This window comes from Macaca mulatta, chromosome 2 (assembly GCF_049350105.2).
Source record: "Macaca mulatta isolate MMU2019108-1 chromosome 2, T2T-MMU8v2.0, whole genome shotgun sequence".
NCBI lineage: Eukaryota > Metazoa > Chordata > Mammalia > Primates > Cercopithecidae > Macaca > Macaca mulatta.
In genome coordinates, this window is record NC_133407.1 from 151,406,280 (window position 1) to 151,425,790 (window position 19,511).

At 43.7% G+C, this 19,511-nt stretch overlaps 1 protein-coding gene across 35 annotated transcripts in view; it reads right to left on the minus strand.

The window, feature by feature from the left end:
• RAF1 (Raf-1 proto-oncogene, serine/threonine kinase) overlaps positions 1 to 19,511 on the minus strand; it is an 83,208-nt gene that overhangs the window by 1,460 nt on the left and 62,237 nt on the right. For 18 of the 35 annotated variants that reach the window (NM_001266302.1, XM_077990049.1, XM_015130206.3 and 15 more), the window contains 9 exons: positions 16,076 to 16,103; positions 15,840 to 15,967; positions 15,375 to 15,492; positions 7,221 to 7,305; positions 6,318 to 6,494; positions 2,794 to 2,840; positions 882 to 1,000; positions 321 to 452; positions 46 to 180 (listed from right to left, as the gene is read on the minus strand). In NM_001266302.1, coding sequence (NP_001253231.1) covers positions 46 to 180; positions 321 to 452; positions 882 to 1,000; positions 2,794 to 2,840; positions 6,318 to 6,494; positions 7,221 to 7,305; positions 15,375 to 15,492; positions 15,840 to 15,967; positions 16,076 to 16,103 — 969 coding nt within the window. Of the gene's footprint in view, positions 1 to 45; positions 181 to 320; positions 453 to 881; positions 1,001 to 2,793; positions 2,841 to 6,317; positions 6,495 to 7,220; positions 7,306 to 15,374; positions 15,493 to 15,839; positions 15,968 to 16,075; positions 16,104 to 19,218; positions 19,279 to 19,511 lie in introns of all 35 variants that reach the window. The other 17 variants (XM_077990047.1, XM_077990041.1, XM_077990029.1 and 14 more) reach the window with 2 other exon arrangements.

The window sequence follows — 19,511 nt, forward strand, 5'->3', positions numbered from 1 at the left end:
ACCAATCCATGCTTTAATCACCATTCTAGCAGCCCTGAGCCTTACCTGGGGAAAAAGAGGCCTCTCTTCCTTTACTTTCTTCACACAGTCAGCTACCAGCCTCTTCATTGCTTTGGGGCAGTTCTTATATAGCTTACTAAGATCTGGGGAGGCATACCCTCGGCCCACCATGAAGATGATCTAAGGGAAAGAAAACAGCTGAGCGAATGGGGGGTAAATGAACTACAGAAAATATCAAGTCCTAACCCTCTAGCTGCCTAGGCTGGGAGAGGCCCAAGGGCTCCCACACGTTAGGACCTTTAGCACCAGCACAGACTCACCTGATCTCGGTTGTTGATGTGAGAGTAAGGAAGTTCCCCCGTCATCAGCTCATACAATACGATGCCATAGGAGTAGACATCTGACTGGAAACTGAATGGGTTGTTATCCTGCATTCGGATCACCTCTGGGGCCTACATTTATCACCATATGACAAAAGTGCATTTATCACCATATGACAGACCTTACAGACATCTAGGACCCAGGCTGTCCCTTTCATTAGTTATGAATGAGTCCATTCTTCAGTCCCCACATAGTTTTTCCCCTAAAGGACTCCAACTCAGGCACTGGGTAAAACAGCTCAGGAATCCTTGTCTTTAAAGGACCAACACCCAGCACTTCTATCACCCAGCTTATTATCTCCTCTCCACACTAAGCTTCACAGTGGTTCTGATCAACAGCTTCCTCAAGAAAATCTACAATTGCCCTGAGGCTGGCTGTCACTAGGGGTCATGTGGATTTCGGGGAAATGTACAGAAACGCTTTAAAAGTTTGCACATAAATCCCCAGGGCATTCCCTTTGCCCTGTACCAGAGACTGCTGGTGGGAGCCCAGATTCTCACCATCCACAGGACAGAGCCAGTAGGTTGTTCAACCTGCTGAGAACCACTCCAGCGTGACTTTACTGTTGCCAAACCAAAATCTCCAATTTTCACTGTTAGGCCTTCATGGAGAAATATATCTCAATGCTTGTTAAGGACTCTGGTTTCAAAAGAATGGTCAAGTTAATTTTGAAAAACATCCCAAAGTTCTTTATAACATGGTAATCTCTCCACCTTCCCTCTGTCACAGCCTCTGCACTGAATTTCCTAAGGTTTCTGAAGTTCTTTAAAGTGCTTTTGAAATGCCCCTTCTTCCAGAAGACAGGCAGGGATTGGTCAATGTGCCAGATTATTTGGCCCAAGCCAAAAGCAAGCCAGCGTTTCTTCTCTGCTGCTTCTCCCCATTTGCACGTCTAGGTGCTGGGTCCCTGGCCTTATGACCTTTGTACATAATACAGGTGCTTGAAACCCTAACACGATGAGCAGAGGCCACACTCCAGTGCTCCCCAGAGGGCCAAGCATGGCCTGCTGACAGCTTACAGTCGTTTCTGCCTGTATTCCACCCTCAAATCACCATCTGAAACTTGAGTGGTTAACAAAATAGCACATCCCTTACTGAGTGTTCAATGTTGTCATAAGAAATTCCTCACTAGAATTGGTACCACTTGGTGACTTCAAAATGAGAACCGAAGTCAGCTCGCTTCTGGGTAAAGAAGTCATACAGTTTAAGTCTAACTTGTGAGGGGAAAAAAAATTTAAAAACAGAAAAAAAAACCACATACAAAGTAACTTGTGATCTGTTGGTGCCCAGGAATTCACACCTTAAATCTGTGATGTCTGCTTTCATGGTATAATGTTTGGCTGCTAAAAAGCCCACCATTGAAAGGTGTTCCACACCTCAGACATGTACCTAAAACAGGCCATGTCCCATAATCCAACACAACTATCATGCCTCTCTCACTGCTCAAGAAGAAAAGTGGGTTGTAATGCCATCTTTCTTTCACAAGGAAAGGCTAGTGGAGGGTGGCAGATTCAAATTTGTTAAATTTCATGCCTTACAGCATTAAAAATACCTTTCTTCATTTACTCTTCTATAAAAACAACCCCTCTCCTCTTGTAACAGTGACTTCTGAGGAACCCACTTATGTACCTTTAAGAAAGATCATTTTATTTATTTTTTTGAGACAGAGCCTTGCTCTGTCCCCAAGGCTAGAGTGCAGTGGCATGATCTCAGCTCACTGCAACCACTGCCTCCCAGGTTCAAGTGATTCTCATGCCTCAGCCTCCTGAGTAGCTGGGATTACAAGCACGTGCCACCACACCCAGCTAATTTTTAAATTTAAGAGACGGGGTTTCGCCACATTGGCCAGGCTGGTCTCAAACTCCTAGCCTCAAGTGATCCACCTGCCTCAGCCTCCCTAAGTGCTGGGATTATAGGTGTGAGCCATCACGCCTCGTCAAGACAGACCACTATTTAAAAATATTTAAAAATAGTGATTTTGGAAATCTTTCAACATCTGGCTTGTAGCTACTTACTATCCACATAACAAGTAGATACACATACACACACTGGTCACAAACTAGAAATAAACATAAGACAAAAGCCCAATCCCCCTCAGGTTAAATTTACTAATAGTGTGATAAAATTATACCTATTTCAAGTTTACCGAAATCTCTCCAAATCACTTTTGCTGAGATAAACTCAGAAAGGAACCTAACCTAAACATTGCTCTCATCAGCCCAGGTGAGGCATAAGCTGCTGAGGGGCAGGCCAAGCCTACTAATTTTCTGACTTTTCTGTTTTCCTGTCCTCTTCTTCTTTCCTTAAAAAGATATCCCCTGGCACCGACAGCCACTTGTGATAAAAAGGCTCTCTTCTGTTTCCCTAAATTTAGAACTGAGCAGTCAAATGAACTCAGCAACCAAAGGATACTGTTGGATTTCATGTCTCTGTGGATGATGTTCTTTGCATGCAAATAGCTGTGAAAGGAAAAGAAATTATTAAAAATAAGTTTGAGGGGCATGGGTAGAAAGTAGTTTTAAATTACAGCTAAGAAGTAAAGCCACTGAAGGTCTGGCTCCAAGGAGTGTTACACACAGGGACAGATGCTGTGCTGTTCAGCCTGGTTCACATCACTGCTTACCTGAAAGTGAGGCCACAGTACAAACATGCTTACACTTTTTTTTTTTTTCCCCTGGAGACTGGAGTGCAGTGATGCAATCATAGCTCACTGCAGCCTTAACCTCCTGGGCTCAAGTGATCCTCCCACCTCCCAGTAGCTGGGCCCACAGGCATGTGCCACCACACCACTTTTTTTTTTTTTTTTTTTTTTTGGTAGATACAGGGTCTTGCAGTGTTGCCCAAGCTGGTCTTGACTCCTGGGCTCAAGTGATCCTCCCGCGTTGGCCTCCCAAAATGCTTGGATTACAGGCATGGGCCCCTGCGCCTGACCATTGCTGACACTTCTTCAAGCATCAGTTTTACTCAAAAGTAATTCTGATAACCCAATGTCCATAACTGATGAATGAATAATGTGGCATATCCATACAATGACATGTTACTCAGAAAAGAATGAAGTAGTGACACATGCTACAACCTGGATTAATCTTGAAAATATTAAACTGGGTCAAAGCGCCAGGCATACAATACCCTATCTTATGTATTATACACAGTCAAGCCTCACTTAACGGCAGGGATATCTTCTGAGAAATGTGTTGTTAGCCAACTTGTTATCATGCAAACGTCATAAAGTATACTTACACAAACCAAGATGGTACAGCCTAGTACACACCCTGGCTAAATAGTATAGCCTGTTGCACTTAGGCTACAAACCTCTATGGCCCTCAGTGTACTGAATACTGTAGCTGGTTGTAACATGGTGAGTATTTGTGTCTCTAAACATAGCCAAACATAGGCCGGGCGCAGTGGCTCATGCCTTTAATCCCAGCACTTTGGGAGGGCGAAGCGGGCAGATCACAAGGTCAGGAGAACGAGATCATCCTGGCTAACACGGTGAAACCCCGTCTCTACTAAAAATACAAAAAATTGGCCAGGCGTGGTGGCGGGCGCCTGTACTCCCAGCTACTCAGGAGGCTGAGGCAGGAGAATGGCATGAACCCGGGAGGCAGAGCTTGCAGTGAGCCGAGATGGCGCCACTGCACTCCAGCCTGGGCGACAGAGCGAGACTCCATCTCAAAAAAAAAAAATAGCCAAACATAGAAAAGGCACTGTAAAAATACAGTATTATAATCTTGTGAGACTACCTTCCTATATCATTATATATATCTTTATATCATTATATCATATCTTACATGACTGCATTTATATTAAACTATAAAGTAGGCAAAAATCCGTAGAAACAGAAAATAGTTGCAAGTGGGTGAGAGGTATTGGGTGACCGCTAATGGGTATATCATTTGGATATCTGTCCACTCCAAATCTCAAGTTGAAATGTGATCCCCAGTGTTGGAGGTGGGACCCACGTGGCAGGTGTCTGGGTCATAGGGACGGATTCCTCACGAATGGCTGGGTGCCCTCCCTGCAGTAACCAGTGAGTTCACACACTATTAATTCACATGCTATTAGTTCACATGAAACCTGGTTATTAAAGAGTCTGGGACCTCCTTCCATGCTCTCTCTCTTGCTCCTTTCTCTCACCATGTCACATGCAGCTCCCCTTGCCTTCTGCCATGAGTAAAAGCTTCCTGAGGGCCTCACCAGACACAGATGCTGATGTCATGCTTTTTGTACAGTCTGCAGAACCATGAGCCAAATAAACCTCTTTTCTTTATAAATTACCCACCCTTAAGTCTTCCTTTAGAGCAACCCAAACAGACTAATACAATGGCATATATTTCTTTCCTGGATAATGAAAATGTTCTAAAATTAGATAGTGGTGATGGCTGCACAACACAATACCAGAAAAACACTGAGGTGTACATTTTAAAAGGGGGAATTTTATGATATATGAATTATATCTCAATTTTTCTGAAAAGTCATTCCATTTCTTAAAATATACAGAAGGCAACTTCCATATGAATTTTAAAGATAATATGAGAATTTCTGTAGGACTTGCAAGCACAGCTATACCTTAGTAGCTCCCAGATGTCTAGGGGGTACAAGGAGTTCCTACTCCTCTACCATAAGGGGCACTTCTGAGGAAAAGTTTGAGAAGCACTACCCTGGGCTAGCCAGGAAAGGTGGGAGGATCACTTGAGGCCAGTTTGAGACCAGTCTGGGCAACACAGTGAGACTTCCAACTCTACAAAATACACAAAAATTAGTTGGGCATGGTAGCGTGTGCCTGCTGTCCCAGCAGCCTATGAGACTGAGCCAAGAGGATTGCTGGAGCCCAGGAGTTCGAGGATGGAGTGAGCTATGATCGCGCCACTACACTCTAGGATAGGTGACAGAGTGAGACCCTGTCTCTCTAAGGAAAGAAGTTTTTTTTTTTTTTTTGAGATGGAGTCTGGCTCTGTTGCCCAGGCTGGAGTGCAATGGCATGATCTCCGCTCACTGCAACCTCCACCTCCCAGGTTGAAGCGATTCTTCTGCCTCAGCCTCTCGAGTAGCTGGGATTACAAGCGCGTGCCACCACAACCAGCTAATTTTTGTATTTTTAGTAGAGATGGAATTTCACCATATTGGTGAAGCTGGTCTCGAACTCCTGACCTTGTGATCCACCCACCTCAGCCTCCCAAAATGCTGGGATTACAGGCGTGAGCCACTGTGCCCGGCCAGGAAAAAGTTTTTAATTAAAAAAAAAAAAAAATCCCAAAAATGACATCTGTTTAAACCCTCATGTGGGACAGCCATGCCTCAAACAGCTGAGCAGAGGGCATTGCCACAGCTATCCAAGCAGAAGGTACATGCCCCCCACTATGTTCTCAGGTTTCTGATAAAGCGAGGGTCGCAGGCAGAGCCCGAATCTGAGCCCCAAGGGGGAAGCGCCAAGGGGGAAGTTCAGTCCCAACAGGGGAATCTGAACTTTTTTTTTTTTTCTTTGAGACAGTCTCGCTCTGCAGCCCGGGCTGGAGTGCAGTAGTGTTATCTTAGCTCACCGCAACCTCTGCCTTCCACGTTCAAGCAATTCTCCTGTCCCGGCCTCCTTAGCAGCTGGGATTACAGGCATGTGCCACCATGCCTGGTTATTTCTTGTATTTTTAGTAGAAACAGGGTTTTGCCACGTTGGCAAGGCTGGTCTCGAACTACTGGCCTCAAGTGATCCACTGGCCTTCGCCTCCCAAAGTGCTGGGATTACAGGTGTGAGCCACCTCACCCAGCTGGAACCTGAACAACTCATTCCTGATAACTGGCCCCTCCAGCCAAGGCCAGAGGCTTACGCAAAGATATCACAGAATCGCTTAATGGACTAGAAGGCTTTTCCTGATTCTGGTTCCAATTTAGGGACAAATTTGATGCCTGGGTCCCAGAGAGGCATCAGACCATCTACTCACTCCATTCCCTGAGCCGTCTGCCGGGCAATGTCAATTAGCTGGAACATCTGAAACTTGGTCTCCTGGACATGCAGGTGTTTGTAGAGGCTGCTGCCCTCGCACCACTGGGTCACAATTGCCAGGTTGTCCTTTGTCATGTACCCCATGAAAAGCAGAATGTTCACATGCCGTGTTTTGCTGGGGAGGTGAAGAGAGGAGAGGGAGGAGGAAAGTGCTCAGGGAGGTCTACTGTGCTTTTCCGTGGACACTGGGTTCTGTGCTCTCGACACCACCCCCAGTCCCAACCTGGAGGGGGCTAGAAAAACAAACACATGGCATGGCTGATAACCCAGGTGGCATTCTGAGCAAATAGAGAAGCGCACCATTAGTTCACTGGGCCATCAGTTCAGTGCTGGCCTTGCTTACAGAGACGACGTTATCCTCCATCAATGTACACTCCATGACCCTCCCCGTGGAGGTCACAAGGACTCCTCTGTAGAAATCTCCATTATATGACTTATTCCTACAAGTCTAAATAGTGACTGAAAGATTTGAAAGCTGACTGTTCTGAAGTCTAAAATAAAGCAACTCAGCTATAAAGAGGGTTCTGGGAAATAAAGGTAAAAATAGGGCCTATTTCTGCCCACCTCAAACCAAAACCCAGAGATAGAACTTGGGCTATTGAGTTTACTGTGCCCAGAGGAGGGTATTCTCCTGAGAAGGGGCTCTTCGAAAGGCCTGACAGCCACATAAACTAAAGGAAAGATCCCTTGCTCTCAAAGGAGGAGCATCCAACCACAGGAACTCCAAAGTGAGTCCTAACTGCCCACCCATCCCAACCCGCGGCACAGTCCACTAACTCTGCAGTCCTTGTACCCCCACTCTAGCACTCCAGAGGGACTGGACTGCCAGCTTTGTACTCACCGCAGAACAGCCACCTCATTCCTGAAGGCCTGGAATTGCTCTGGGGTTGGGTCGACAACCTTTAGGATCTTTACTGCAACGTCTCCTGCAAAATTAGTTGGCAATCAGTGCAATCAGTTGATCTTAGTCTTTCAAATAACCTAGTTTTGAAGAAGATACAGTGAATCATTTATCCAAAGAATCACATACCTACACAGATACAACAAATCTCCAAAATTTTTTTTTTGAGACAGGGTCTCACTCTGTTGTCTAGGCTAGAGTGCAGTGGCACACAGTGGCACGCAGCGGCCTTGACCTCCTGGGCTTAAGCAATCCTCCCACCTTGGCCTCCCAAAGTGCTGGGATTACAGGTCCAATTTCTACATAATTCAAATGACTCAAAAAAGTTACATAGGTTAACTGCTATCCCTACAGTTAGGCCTTCAATAGTCTTGGTTAAACTATTCATACCAATCCTGGCAAGCCCCAGACGGGAGGTCATGTGTGACAGGTCAAAACCTTGTCCTGTGGGAATGAAATCAGTGCATGGATATGAATGGCCTGGCAAATACAGAATGACTGGGGCTGGATGCTGTTGTAAGGAAGCAGACCATTTAGCAACTACTGAGGTTCAACTCTGAATCCACATTTCAGTGAGACCTAAGGTGGTCACTAGGAAAAATTCAGAGATATATATTGAAATTAAGCTTCTCTGCCTTCAATACCGTTAAAAAGTAATCCTAATAATACTGAACCCTGGCACTGTGTGTACTTTTATCTCTTTTAATCCTCACAGCTGCCCTATGACGTAAATAATTTATCTTCACTTCAGACAACAAGCAGAGAAGTTTAGTCACTTGCCCAAGGTCATACAGTCAAAAAACAAAGAGTGCTGCAGCCAGGATCAAAACCCCAGTCTGACTCCAGTTGCTATCCTACCTACTAGACTGACAACTGACTATCAAGCACTGTAAAACCAGCCTCTTGATATAACTTTAGACACATCCAGGGATCCCGTTCCACTTTAGAGTGCTATAAATTTAAAAGCCACTTTCTTTTCTTTTTTTTTTTCCTGAGACGGAGTCTCACTCAGTTACCCAGGCTGGAGTGCAGTGGCGCAATCTTGGCTCACTGCAAGGTCTGCCTTCCGGGTTCACACCATTCTCCTGCCTCAGCCTCCCGAGTAGCTGGGGACTACAGGTGCCCGCCACCACGCCTGGCTAATGTTTTTTTTTGTTTTTTTTTTGTATTTTTAGTAGAGACAGGGTTTCACTGTGTTAGCCAGGATGGTCTCAATATCCTGACCTTGTGATCCGCCCGCCTCAGCCTCCCAAAGTGCTGGGATTACAGGCGTGAGTCACTGTGCCCGGCCAAAAGCCACTTTCGAAAGTGTTTCTGGAGCCTCTCTGTTGGAGCCTTCCTCTTTTTTTTTTTTTGAGATGGAGTCTCGCTCTGTCACCCCGGCTGGAATGCAGTGGTACAATCTCGGCTCACTGCAACCTCCACAAGCGACTCTCCTGCCTCAGCCTCCCGAGTAGCTGGAATTACAGGCACGCTCCACCATGCCCAGCTAATTTTTGTATTTTTTGGGGAGACGGGTTTTCACCATGTTGCCCAGGCTGGTCTCAAACTTCTGACCTCAAAGGATCTGCCTGCCTCAGCCTCCCGGTGTGCTGGGATTACCGGCATGAGCCACCCCACCCAGCCCTCCACATTTCATTTTTGGGAAGAAAATTGGTAGAGAGATGGTTCTCACAATAGGTACCAAACTGTCTCCCCGTGATCTCTGGTTTTATCATCTAAAGTTTCAATGAGTCCCTGTGTTTTAACAGCAGCCTCCAAAGTGGCTCTCATCCAGTTAACCTGCGTTACCATGGTAAACCATGTGTTTACCATGGACCCTGGGCCATGGGCTGCCGATGAAGGTGCTGTTGACTGGATGGGAGAGATCCACACTATGTTTAAAGCTACCTTCTATCTAGAAAAATGGATCTGGTATACCATATGGGACACATGTATAACCAGCCCTGAGTAGGAGGACAACAATCTTTTGTGTAAGTGTCCATTCCGGTACAGTTGGAGCCAAGACAGGAGTGCTGGAACAGAAGGGGTTCCCCAAGATGGGGGAGTAAATATTTTTTTTTTTCTTTTTTGGAGATGGGGCCTCACTATGTTGCCTAGGCTGGCCTCGAACTCCTGGGCTCAAGCAATCTTCCGACCTCAGCCTTCCAAGTAGCTGGGACTATAGGTGCCTAAGTAAATCTCTTTTCCAAGAGGATATGGAAAGGTTTTCTGAAAGAAATAGGATATAAACCAAGGGAAGGACTTTAGTAAATAGGAGAGAATGTTTCAGACTGGGCACATCAGAAATAAAGGTGAGGTGAGGGGGATGAGAGAAACCTGAGCTGTGTTTAGTAAACTCTAGGGTAGGATTTGGACACCTGTAGGACAGAAAGAGGGAGGCCACAGAGGAATCTGCTGCAATAGCCCAGGAAAAGTACAAGCACAATGGGTGACTGTGGGGACTTAGAAAGAAGGGATGAAGACAAGAAACCCTGTGAAGGTAAACTGACCCAATGAGGCAGTCAACTGAGTGGGAGTGCTGGGAAAATGGCCAACGCTATGACCCAGGCTCCAGGACCCAGAAAAGGGCAGAGTCTTTAATGGGATGGGATAGGACAGGGCTAGGGGTTCAGGCACATGGCTTGGCAGATGCTGGATGATTGCTCAGGGGGAACTGCTTCTAAGGACCTTCCTATTTCACGGGCCTTGTTTTGCAGTCCATTCCTTCTTATAGCTCTCCTCTGGGCATGCTCTAGTTGTCACTGAACCCACCCTCTGGTGTCACCTGTTCTGGCCCTAATCAGTAATACAACCTCAGAATTCAGAGCCAAAGTTCACGCAGTGACTTACTCTGACCTTGTAGTCAGCTGAACTTCCTTAGCAGTTTCCACAAGCATTATCATTAAGCCACATCTTCCCCCTCCAGTTCTACTTTTTGGAACAACAAATAGGACTTATCTCTGTTAAAAGTTGATCTTTTCTTTTTTCTGTCATCTTAGCCAGTTGAACTCTTCTCACTTTTCTAAATCCTCAGTACTGTGCAAATACATATCACACCTCTGGTTAAGTCACTGATGGGAAGACCAAACAGGGTCAACCAAAGACAGAGCCCATGTACTTGCAGGGATCCATCTGCCAGCCAGCTCTCGTTAACATAGTTATGGTAATAGATTATTTGCAATTTCTTATGAAATCCAGAAGCAATGTTCTATACTGCAGCATTCCCCTCATTTACATATAAACAATCCAAGGACTGCCACGAAAGGGATTCATTCAATCTGCTAGGATCAATGAGCAAACATTATAGGAAAATGGATTTCAACTCTAATAAAGAACTATTCCATGCCCGCCCCTTGCCCCACCCTGGCTCTTGCTCTGTCACCGAGACTGCAGTGCAGCAGCACCATCATGACTCACTGCAGCCTCAAACTCCTGGGCTCAAGGGATCCTCCCACCTCAGCCTCCCAAGTAACTGGGACTACAATACAGGTGTGCACCACCACGCCCAGCTAATTTGTAAAATTTTTTGTAGAGACGAGGGTCTCATGTTGCCCAGGCTGGTCTCAAACTCCTGACCTCAAGTATTCTCCCGCCTCAGCCTCCTAAACTGTTTGGCCACTGCACCCAATTATATGTGGGCCACTGCAACCAATTAAGAACTATTTTCTACTAGTAGGAACTACCTGGAGATAGAATGGGCTTTCAGACAGATCATGAGCTCTCTCATCACACTCATTTTCAAACAAAGGCTGGCCAAACCTCCTAAAAGTCTCGTACGACCCCGGATCCCACTTAACCCAAATGATACTCAGTCTTTATAGGACCCTAAAACACCCTACCACTGGACCTCACTCCTATTAGTCTACCTCTCACTCACTCTAAATGAAGTCCTAAGATCTCCTTGAGTTCTCTGAACAGGCCAGGTGAGTGGTCCACTTTGCACTTGATATTACTGCTTCCCTAGATATCTGCACCACCCTCACCCTCCATGCAAATGCCACTTTCTTGGCAGATTCCTCCCTGACCAACCTACTAAAAACTTTGAACTGGGACTGCCAGTGCATATCTCCTTTCCTCCATTTTTCTCTTTAGCAATTACAGCACACTATATATTCTGCTTTTCTTGTTTACTGTCCCCGCTAAGAATATAAAGTCCTTAAGTTTTTTGTTTTTTGTTTTTTTTTTTTTTGGAGAGAAAGCATCTTGTTCTGTTGCCCAGGCTGGAGTGCAGTGGTGTGATCATGGTTCACTGCAGCCTCTATCTCGCAGGCTCAAGTGATCCTCCTGCCTCAGTTTCTCGAGTAGCTGGGACAACAGACACACAGCACCACGTTCAGCTAATTGTGTTTTCTTGTAGAGACAGGGTCTCACTATGTTGTCTAGGCTGGTCTCGATTTCCTGGGCTAAAGTGATCCTCCCACCTCAACCTCTCAAAGTGCTAGGGATCACAGGTGTGAGCCACCACACCTGGCCTAGAGAATTTTTTTTTTTTTTTTTGAGATGGAGTCTCGTTCTGTTGCCCAGGCTGGAGTGCAGTGGTGTGATCTTGGCTTACTGCAACCTCCACCTCCTGGGTTCAAGCAATTCTACCTCAGCCTCCTAAGTAGCTGGGATTACAGGTGCGCGCCATCACGCCCGGCTAATTTTTATATTTTTATCAGAGACAGGGTTTCACCATTTCAGTCAGGCTAGTCTTGAACTCTTGACCCCAAATGATATGCCTGCCTTGGCCTCCCAAAGTGCTGGGATTACAGGCATGAGCCACCGCACCCAGGCTTGATGCCAAATTTAATGCTCAAAAGGAGGTTGTGAACTTTGGGCCTCAGAGATGCTGCTTTAAATAAATATGTTGAGTTTTAGTTTATGCATCTGAGGCCTCTGAGTTGCTTTGAGACCCTTTCTGCTTTACTTCCACAGTGGCTCGGCTGAGTTAAAAAAAATCTTCAATCAAAATCATGAAAACAGTTGTAATTTTTAAGATACTGAACAGGTATATTGTATACAGGAACCAGAATATGGGGGGGAAAAAAGTATTGCACGAAACAATCTAGAAATTATGTTTCCTTGACCACTCATTTTTCTTCTTCATTCATAGACCAGGGCTTGCTTTCTGAAAGCATGGCATAAAAGTCCACTGCTCCTCACTCCTCTGACTTTTGAGACTTTCTGACTTAAAAAACCTACAGTCTTTTTTTTTTTTTTTTTTTTTTTTGAGACTGAGTCTCGCTCTGTCACCCAGGCTGGAGTGCAGTGGCACGATCTCGGCTCACTGCAAGCTCTGCCTCCTGGGTTCACGCCATTCTTCTGCCTCAGCCTCACGAGTAGCTGGGACTACAGGCGCCGCCACCACACCCAGCTAATTTTTTGTATTTTTAGTAGAGACGGGGTTTCACCGTGTTAGCCAGAATGGTCTCGATCTCCTGACCTCATTATCAGCCCGCCTCAGCCTCCCAAAGTGCTGGGTTTACAGGCGTGAGCCACCGTACCTGGCCTAAAAAATCCTAGAATCTTAAAAACAAGTTATCGACATTCTAATAGCAGTCTTTATGGAAGTAACACTGTAACAAATAATCTTTATCACAGTTTGAAAGCTCACCCTATTGAGAGAAGACAAAGTTCGGAAGCAGAACCATGTAGTAATACCTTGAAAACTTATGAATCCCCAAATAAAAGTGCTCAACCAGAGGAAAATTAAACTTGGGTACAACTTAAACTTCATCCGCTGGCTTTTAGCTGGGGCTTTTAAAATGTGATATAAAAATGATCAAATGCTAACAGAAGCAATAAATGCAATATCCATTGCTCTGCCTCCTACAATTACTAGCAGCCTTGTTATCTCAGATACAAGTAAGTGCTCTATCCCACAAAGTGCTTGTGTTCTTCTTTCCTAAGGAATCCTGGAGATATTTATGCCATCTAAAATATTCTGCAACTGGCTGGGCATGGTGGCTCATGCCTGCAATACCAGTACTTTAGGAGGCCGAGGCAGGCGGATCGCTTGAGTTCATGATTTCAAGACCAGTCTGGGAAACAAAGCGAAACCCTATCTCTACAAAAAATACAAAAATTAGCTGGGTGTGGTGGCATGTGCCTATAGTCCCAACTACTTGGGAGGCTGAGGCAGGAGGATGGCTGGCTTGAGCCCAGGAAGCAGAGACTGCAGTAAGCCAAGATTGTGCCACAGTACTCCAGTCTGGGCAACAGAGCCAGATCTTGTCTCTAAATATATATAAATAAATATTCTACAATAGTATCATTTCTCTGGGACCCGGGAGGCAGCCCGGTAGTACATACTAGATGCAATTTTCTTTTTTTTCTGAGACAGGGTCTTGCCCTTTCACCCAGGTTGGAGTACAGTAGTGTGTACTCACTGTACTCAGCTCACTACAACATTCGCCTCCTGAGCTCAAGCAATCTTCCTGCCTCAGACTTCCGAGTAGCTGGGACTACAGGCGAGTGCCATCATATCCACCTAATTTTTGGTAGAGATGGGATTTCACGATGTTGCCCAGGCTGTTCTTGAACTCCTAGGCTCAAGTGATCTGCCTGCCTCAGCCTCCCAAAGTGCTGGGATTACAGGCGTGAGCCACCCTGCCCAGCCAGATGCAATTTTCAAAGGAAAAGGAATCATTCCACATGTACTTTACAAATGTTCAGTCGGGTGCCAATCCTCTTAAGGAACTAGAAATTGGTCAGATGATTAACTACAAATGGTGAAAACCCATGCATTAATGAGCATGGTAAATTACAAGTGGTAAAAACCATGCATTAAAGAACACAAGGTAAGGCTGGGCACAGTGGCTCATGCCTGTAATCCCAGCATTTTGAGAGACCCAAGAGGACTGCTTGAGTCCAGGAGTTGGAGACCAGCCTGGGCAACATAGTGAGACCTTGTCTCTACAAAAAATAAAAAAAAATAAAAAAATATTAGCTGTCTCTACAAAAAATAAAAAAATATATAGCTGGGCATTGTCTGGGCATAGACCTTGTCTCTACAAAAAATAAAAAAATACTAGCTGGGCATTCACCTGTGCTCCCAGCTACTTGGGAGGCTTAGGAAGGATTGTTTGAGCCCAAGAATTGAGGACTGCAGTGAGCTGTGATTGTGCCACTGTACTCTAGCCTGGGCAACAGAGCAAGAATCTATCTCCAAAAAAAAAAACACCACCAAGTACTCAAAACTGGAGGTGTTTGATATTTTCAGTACCTTGAATTTTAATACTCCATTCATTTGATGCTTTTAACTTCTCTCAATCTTTGCACATTTGCACATTTATCTCTAAAGATAATTCCGGTGTCATCCAAAGTAGAAGTATAGGCACTGAGGGACTCTGTGATTTTTGCTTTATTGTAATCTGAATTTAGAAGAGATGACTTTTTGGGAACATGCAGCATTTTCAAGAAAATACCTATTATTTGCCAAAGTCCTAAAGCCAGAGGCATTAAAAACCTAACAGAGAAATGCTAAGTATGTTGCCAAAATGTTGAGTGTTGCCAAAATACACAAGCTGTAACTACAGAAGTTAAATAGTACCTTTCTTCCAAGTGACAAAGTGTTTCCATTAAAATAAGAACACTAATATTCCACACAGATTCAATAATTAAGTCTATGCCTTCCCTGTTTGATAGGGATACCCACAACTAATCCTTGGGCGGGACAAAGAGAAGTTATTTCAGGAGATGTCCAGCTTTCTTTTGCCTAACTGCATGACCATGGACAAATCAGCCCCCATTTCAATCTCTAAGGTCCTTTCCAACTTACAGTTTTTAGAACCCAAGCTCCCTCCATAGCAGCAGACTCTTGCTCACTTAAGGAGCTTCCAAGCATGACCCATGTGCAGACTGTATTTAATCAGTTTAAAGGAGAAGCACTCCTGACATCTGATTATAGGGCTCAAGTCTTATTCACTAATTTCTAATTATCCTGGGAGCTTTATAAGAACCTAGTCTAAAAAGAATTAAGCTCAGTCTTCAAGTATAACCAAGTATCTAAGGGAGAGTACTGCTGTAAGCCCAGAAGCACTCAGTCTTCTCTTCCTCCTGGCCCCCCGAGCTGAAACTTGACTTCACACCAAAGCCCTGCAGTAAGTAAACGGAAGACCCCAAGCTTACCGTGCCATTTGCCCTTATAAACAGTTCCAAAAGAGCCTGACCCAATCCGAGTGGACAGCATCACTTCACTGGCTTCTATTTCCCAGTAATAGCTTGAATCTCTCTGTCCACGAGGCCTCTGAAACAAGTAGAGATCATTATTATACTCCATGCAATGGTAATAATCTTTTGATAATGAGGGCATCAAAGAAAGGATCAACCCATGTCATCTGTTTCCATATCTTTTAAAGATAAACATATTAACCACAATTCCAATTTTTGTCTTTTGAGAAATACCATTTCAGTTAAAGCACTGGCAAGCTGTCTGATGCAAGTGTGCCAAAAATGACAGTGACATTTATAATCTCCTTCATTAAATATACTTTATTAGAATCCTCTCCCAAAATAAGTTAAAAGTATTCTAATTTCCAACGAGGTTTTTCTTACTGAACCCTAATTGGCAGGAGGTACGGTTTCTATACTCACAATTTTGTTTTTCTCCTGGGTCCCAGATACTGGTGCCCGCTCTCTTTGTGCTGGCACGGGTGTTTTCGGCTGTGACCAGCCTGTTGGGCTCAGATTGTTGGGGCTACTGGACAGGGCTGAAGGTGAGGCTTAATAGACAAGACAAACAGAATCCACACAAGGATAAGCCAACAGAAGATACACCGTATAAAGAAAAAAAGCCCATTATTGTTGGCTAAATGACTATGGAAAAGTACCTGATTCGCTGTGACTTCGAATTGCATCCTGAAACAGAAAAGGAAAGCTGGTCAACTCCTACACACAAAAGATTTTCTCTGGGGGAGGGAAAAGAGAGGAGAAGGATGTGCAAGAACAAAATAGTATTAAAAAACCTCTAAAAACCATAAAAATCCTAAACATACTCTAATCAACGTTCCTTGATTAAATTCAGTAAGTATCAGTGGCCAGTACCTCCAAGGCTGATTTTTCATTAAATATTAGAGGGACTGGTATCAATTTTTTTGTTTTTTTTTAGATGGAGTCTTGCTCTGTCACCCAGGCTGGAGTGCAGTGGCGCAATCTCAGCTCAATGCAACCTCCACCTCCCAGGTTCAAGCGATTCTTCTGCCTCAGTCTCCCGAGTAGCTGGGATTACAGGTGTGCACCAGCATGCCTCACTAATTTTTGCATTTTTAGTAGAGACAGGGCTTTGCCATGTTGGCCAGGCTCGTCTTGAACTCCTGACCTCAGGTGATCCACCCGCCTCGGCCTCCCAAAGTGCTGGGATTACAGGTGTGAGCCACCGTGCCAAGCCTGGTATTAGTTTTTCATATATAATGAAAACCACATTCTTTTTCTCAAAAGAAAGCAATGTACACAACAAACATACTCTTTCAAGGGAAGCTAGCAAAGTTACTCTCAGCTGAGACCCTTCCAAAGATTGGGAATCTTGTTCCACTGAGGCTCAAAACTTTTTTTAAAAAGGCAGGGTGGAGAGGTGGATTCTGGGGGAAGCTCTTACTCCACAAGGAGTTAGGCTAAATTAACTAGAAGTTGGATTTGCAAAAGGTAAGCAGCCTACATACTTTATCCAAGCCTAAAATCACAGAAAGCTGGAAAGACCACAAATCCAAGTTCAAAACCAACATTTTACATATAAGAAAACACATCTGAACAGGTAAGGAGACTTGGCAGGGTCACTTGGCAGAGCCAGGGGGTGGCAGAAATAGAACCAGAAACCATCACACACGGATCTCAGCCCTCAGCTCTTTCACCACAAAACACTGCCTTATGGGTGAATTTGGAAATTGATTACATTCTACTCATGGGAGAAAGCAAAGGCTATCTTTAGGATTTATTAGAAACTCTTTGGAAAATAGTTTAAAACACAGAGGCCTCGATGAGACCTAAACCCCAATCTAAAATTCATCACTTGGAATAGAATAGTATAATAGAATAATATAAAACCACTTGGCCCCCGTATCCTCAAAAAGGACATTTTTTGGGGGGAGGTCCTACTATTATCTTTGTGTAACTACAGTATAGACAAGATACTTGTTCCACAGAACTATTACTAGAATGCTCCCACTCAATGATATTATTACGAGATAAAAAGAATCAAACCAAGCTGTTCCTCTGCTCCCAAAACATAATTCGGAATTTAACAAGAAAGCCTAGTTCTGGTTCCCAAAACTAGCTAGTCTTCAGAATTACTTGGATAGTGATTCTGACTCTGGAAAGAAGAATGACGATCCACCCCTAATCCTCAACCCAGGATTGACTGAGCATGTTCTGGAGGGGAACGTGGGAAGCCCAGGAATCTGTGTGTTTTTAAGTACAGCAGGATAACTGCCAGGTGGGCAAAACAGTGGCAAAAAATAACGTGGATTTCAATAGAAATCGGCAGCTGTAGCTTCATTATCCAAGTAATCTGTTCTTTGTTTTTAAAGCAAAGCACAATTTATTTTTATTAACCACAATTATATTCCTATGTAGTAGGATATTTTCCTTAATGTCATAGTAATTTTCTTCCCTATATCCATTAAATATTCCGTATTTTATTCTGTGCTAATTTCTACAGCTGGATCAATTTATCCTAGAAAGAATTTTTCTATTGTTCCTGGAATCTAAATACTCAAGAGAACTATGAATAATTTGAGACTTACAAACAATTTAAATAAATAAAGCAACAATTAGTCTACTTTTAAAATGCTGACTCATATGTGATTAAATAACAGGAATCAAAATTTACCCTGCTTCCAAAGTAAAAAATGATGAGGCATAACAGTTGTGCTAATTCTTTTATAATAAAAACTCAAAAATGCTTGACACAATCATACATAGCTCATTACAACCTCAAACTCCTGGGCTCAAGCAATCCTCCTGCCTGAGCCTCCTGAGTAACTAGGACTGCACGTGCGCACAACCAAGCCTAGCTAATTTTCATATACCTTTTTGTAGAGGTGGGGTTTTGCTACATATAGCCCAGGCTGGTCTCGAACTCCTGGTCGCAAGTGATCTTCCCACCCAGCCAATTCTGACCTTTACTGTTCCCTGTAAGCATTACACTGTTCATACAGGAACAAACCATTTAATAAAAGTAGCAGTAACTGGTATATTATTGTATTATCAGGACTAATCATAATGATAAAGCCAAAATAACAAAATTAATAGCTTATACATGACCTCCTCACAACAGTGGCAGGACAATTATGTTGAAAGTGATTTGAGGTCTGAGTGAAATAAACTGTGCCTGAGGCAGCAGATGTCTACATGATGAGAGAGAGCATAGTTATCTCTGATAAGCTTTCAATAAAGGATATTTATTCCAGGGTTTATCAACCAAACTGACACATTTGGTACTAATATATAAACAGAATACCAATGCTGTGAGTACCAACTAAGTCAGTCTAACATTAGTCTGGTTGGAACTGATTTAAAACAAAAAACAAAAAACTTTTTAATGCCCTTGGCCTCAAAATCTAATTTGAGATTTTTTGTTTGTTTTTAAGGTGGATTCTTACCATGTTGTCCCAGTTGGAGTGCAGTGGCTAATCAGAGGCACAATTGTAGCTCCCTACAGCCTAGAACTTCTGGGCTCCAGTGATCCTCCTGCCTTAGCCTCTGGAGTAGCTGGGACAACAGGCATACACCGCCATGCCTGGCCTAACTTAAGAAATTCATTTCACCTATCATCAATACCATATACAACATTTTTTTTTAACTTCTATATACTCTACTGCCAAAAAAAAAAAAAAAAGGAAAAAAGAAAACATGGAAACAAGCAACAAGAAATATAAATTTAACTTTGCAACTATTTCATTTTTGGTAGTCTACTGTCTGACAGTTTCAGCAATCCTGTTAATTACAAGAAAGCAAAAGCATGAAGAAAAATACCTACTCTTCCCCTCAAACAAAATCGTCTGGACCACGCCCTGGGAGAAGCATTCAGGCTGTTATTCTAGTCCAAAGCAATGAGAAATAAAGAAGAATAAAGAACAAAGGAAGTATTTAAGTGTATTCAGTTGTTATTAAAGATGAAGCAGAAAGCAAATTAAACCAATAGGACATAACCAAAAAGCCAAGAAAAGAAAAAGCAGTTCAAAAACACTAGCTTTGGGCACTTGGACATCTCCCTAAATACCTGCTTATTAAATCCTAGGACTCCACCCTTTTATTTCTAAATAAAATCAC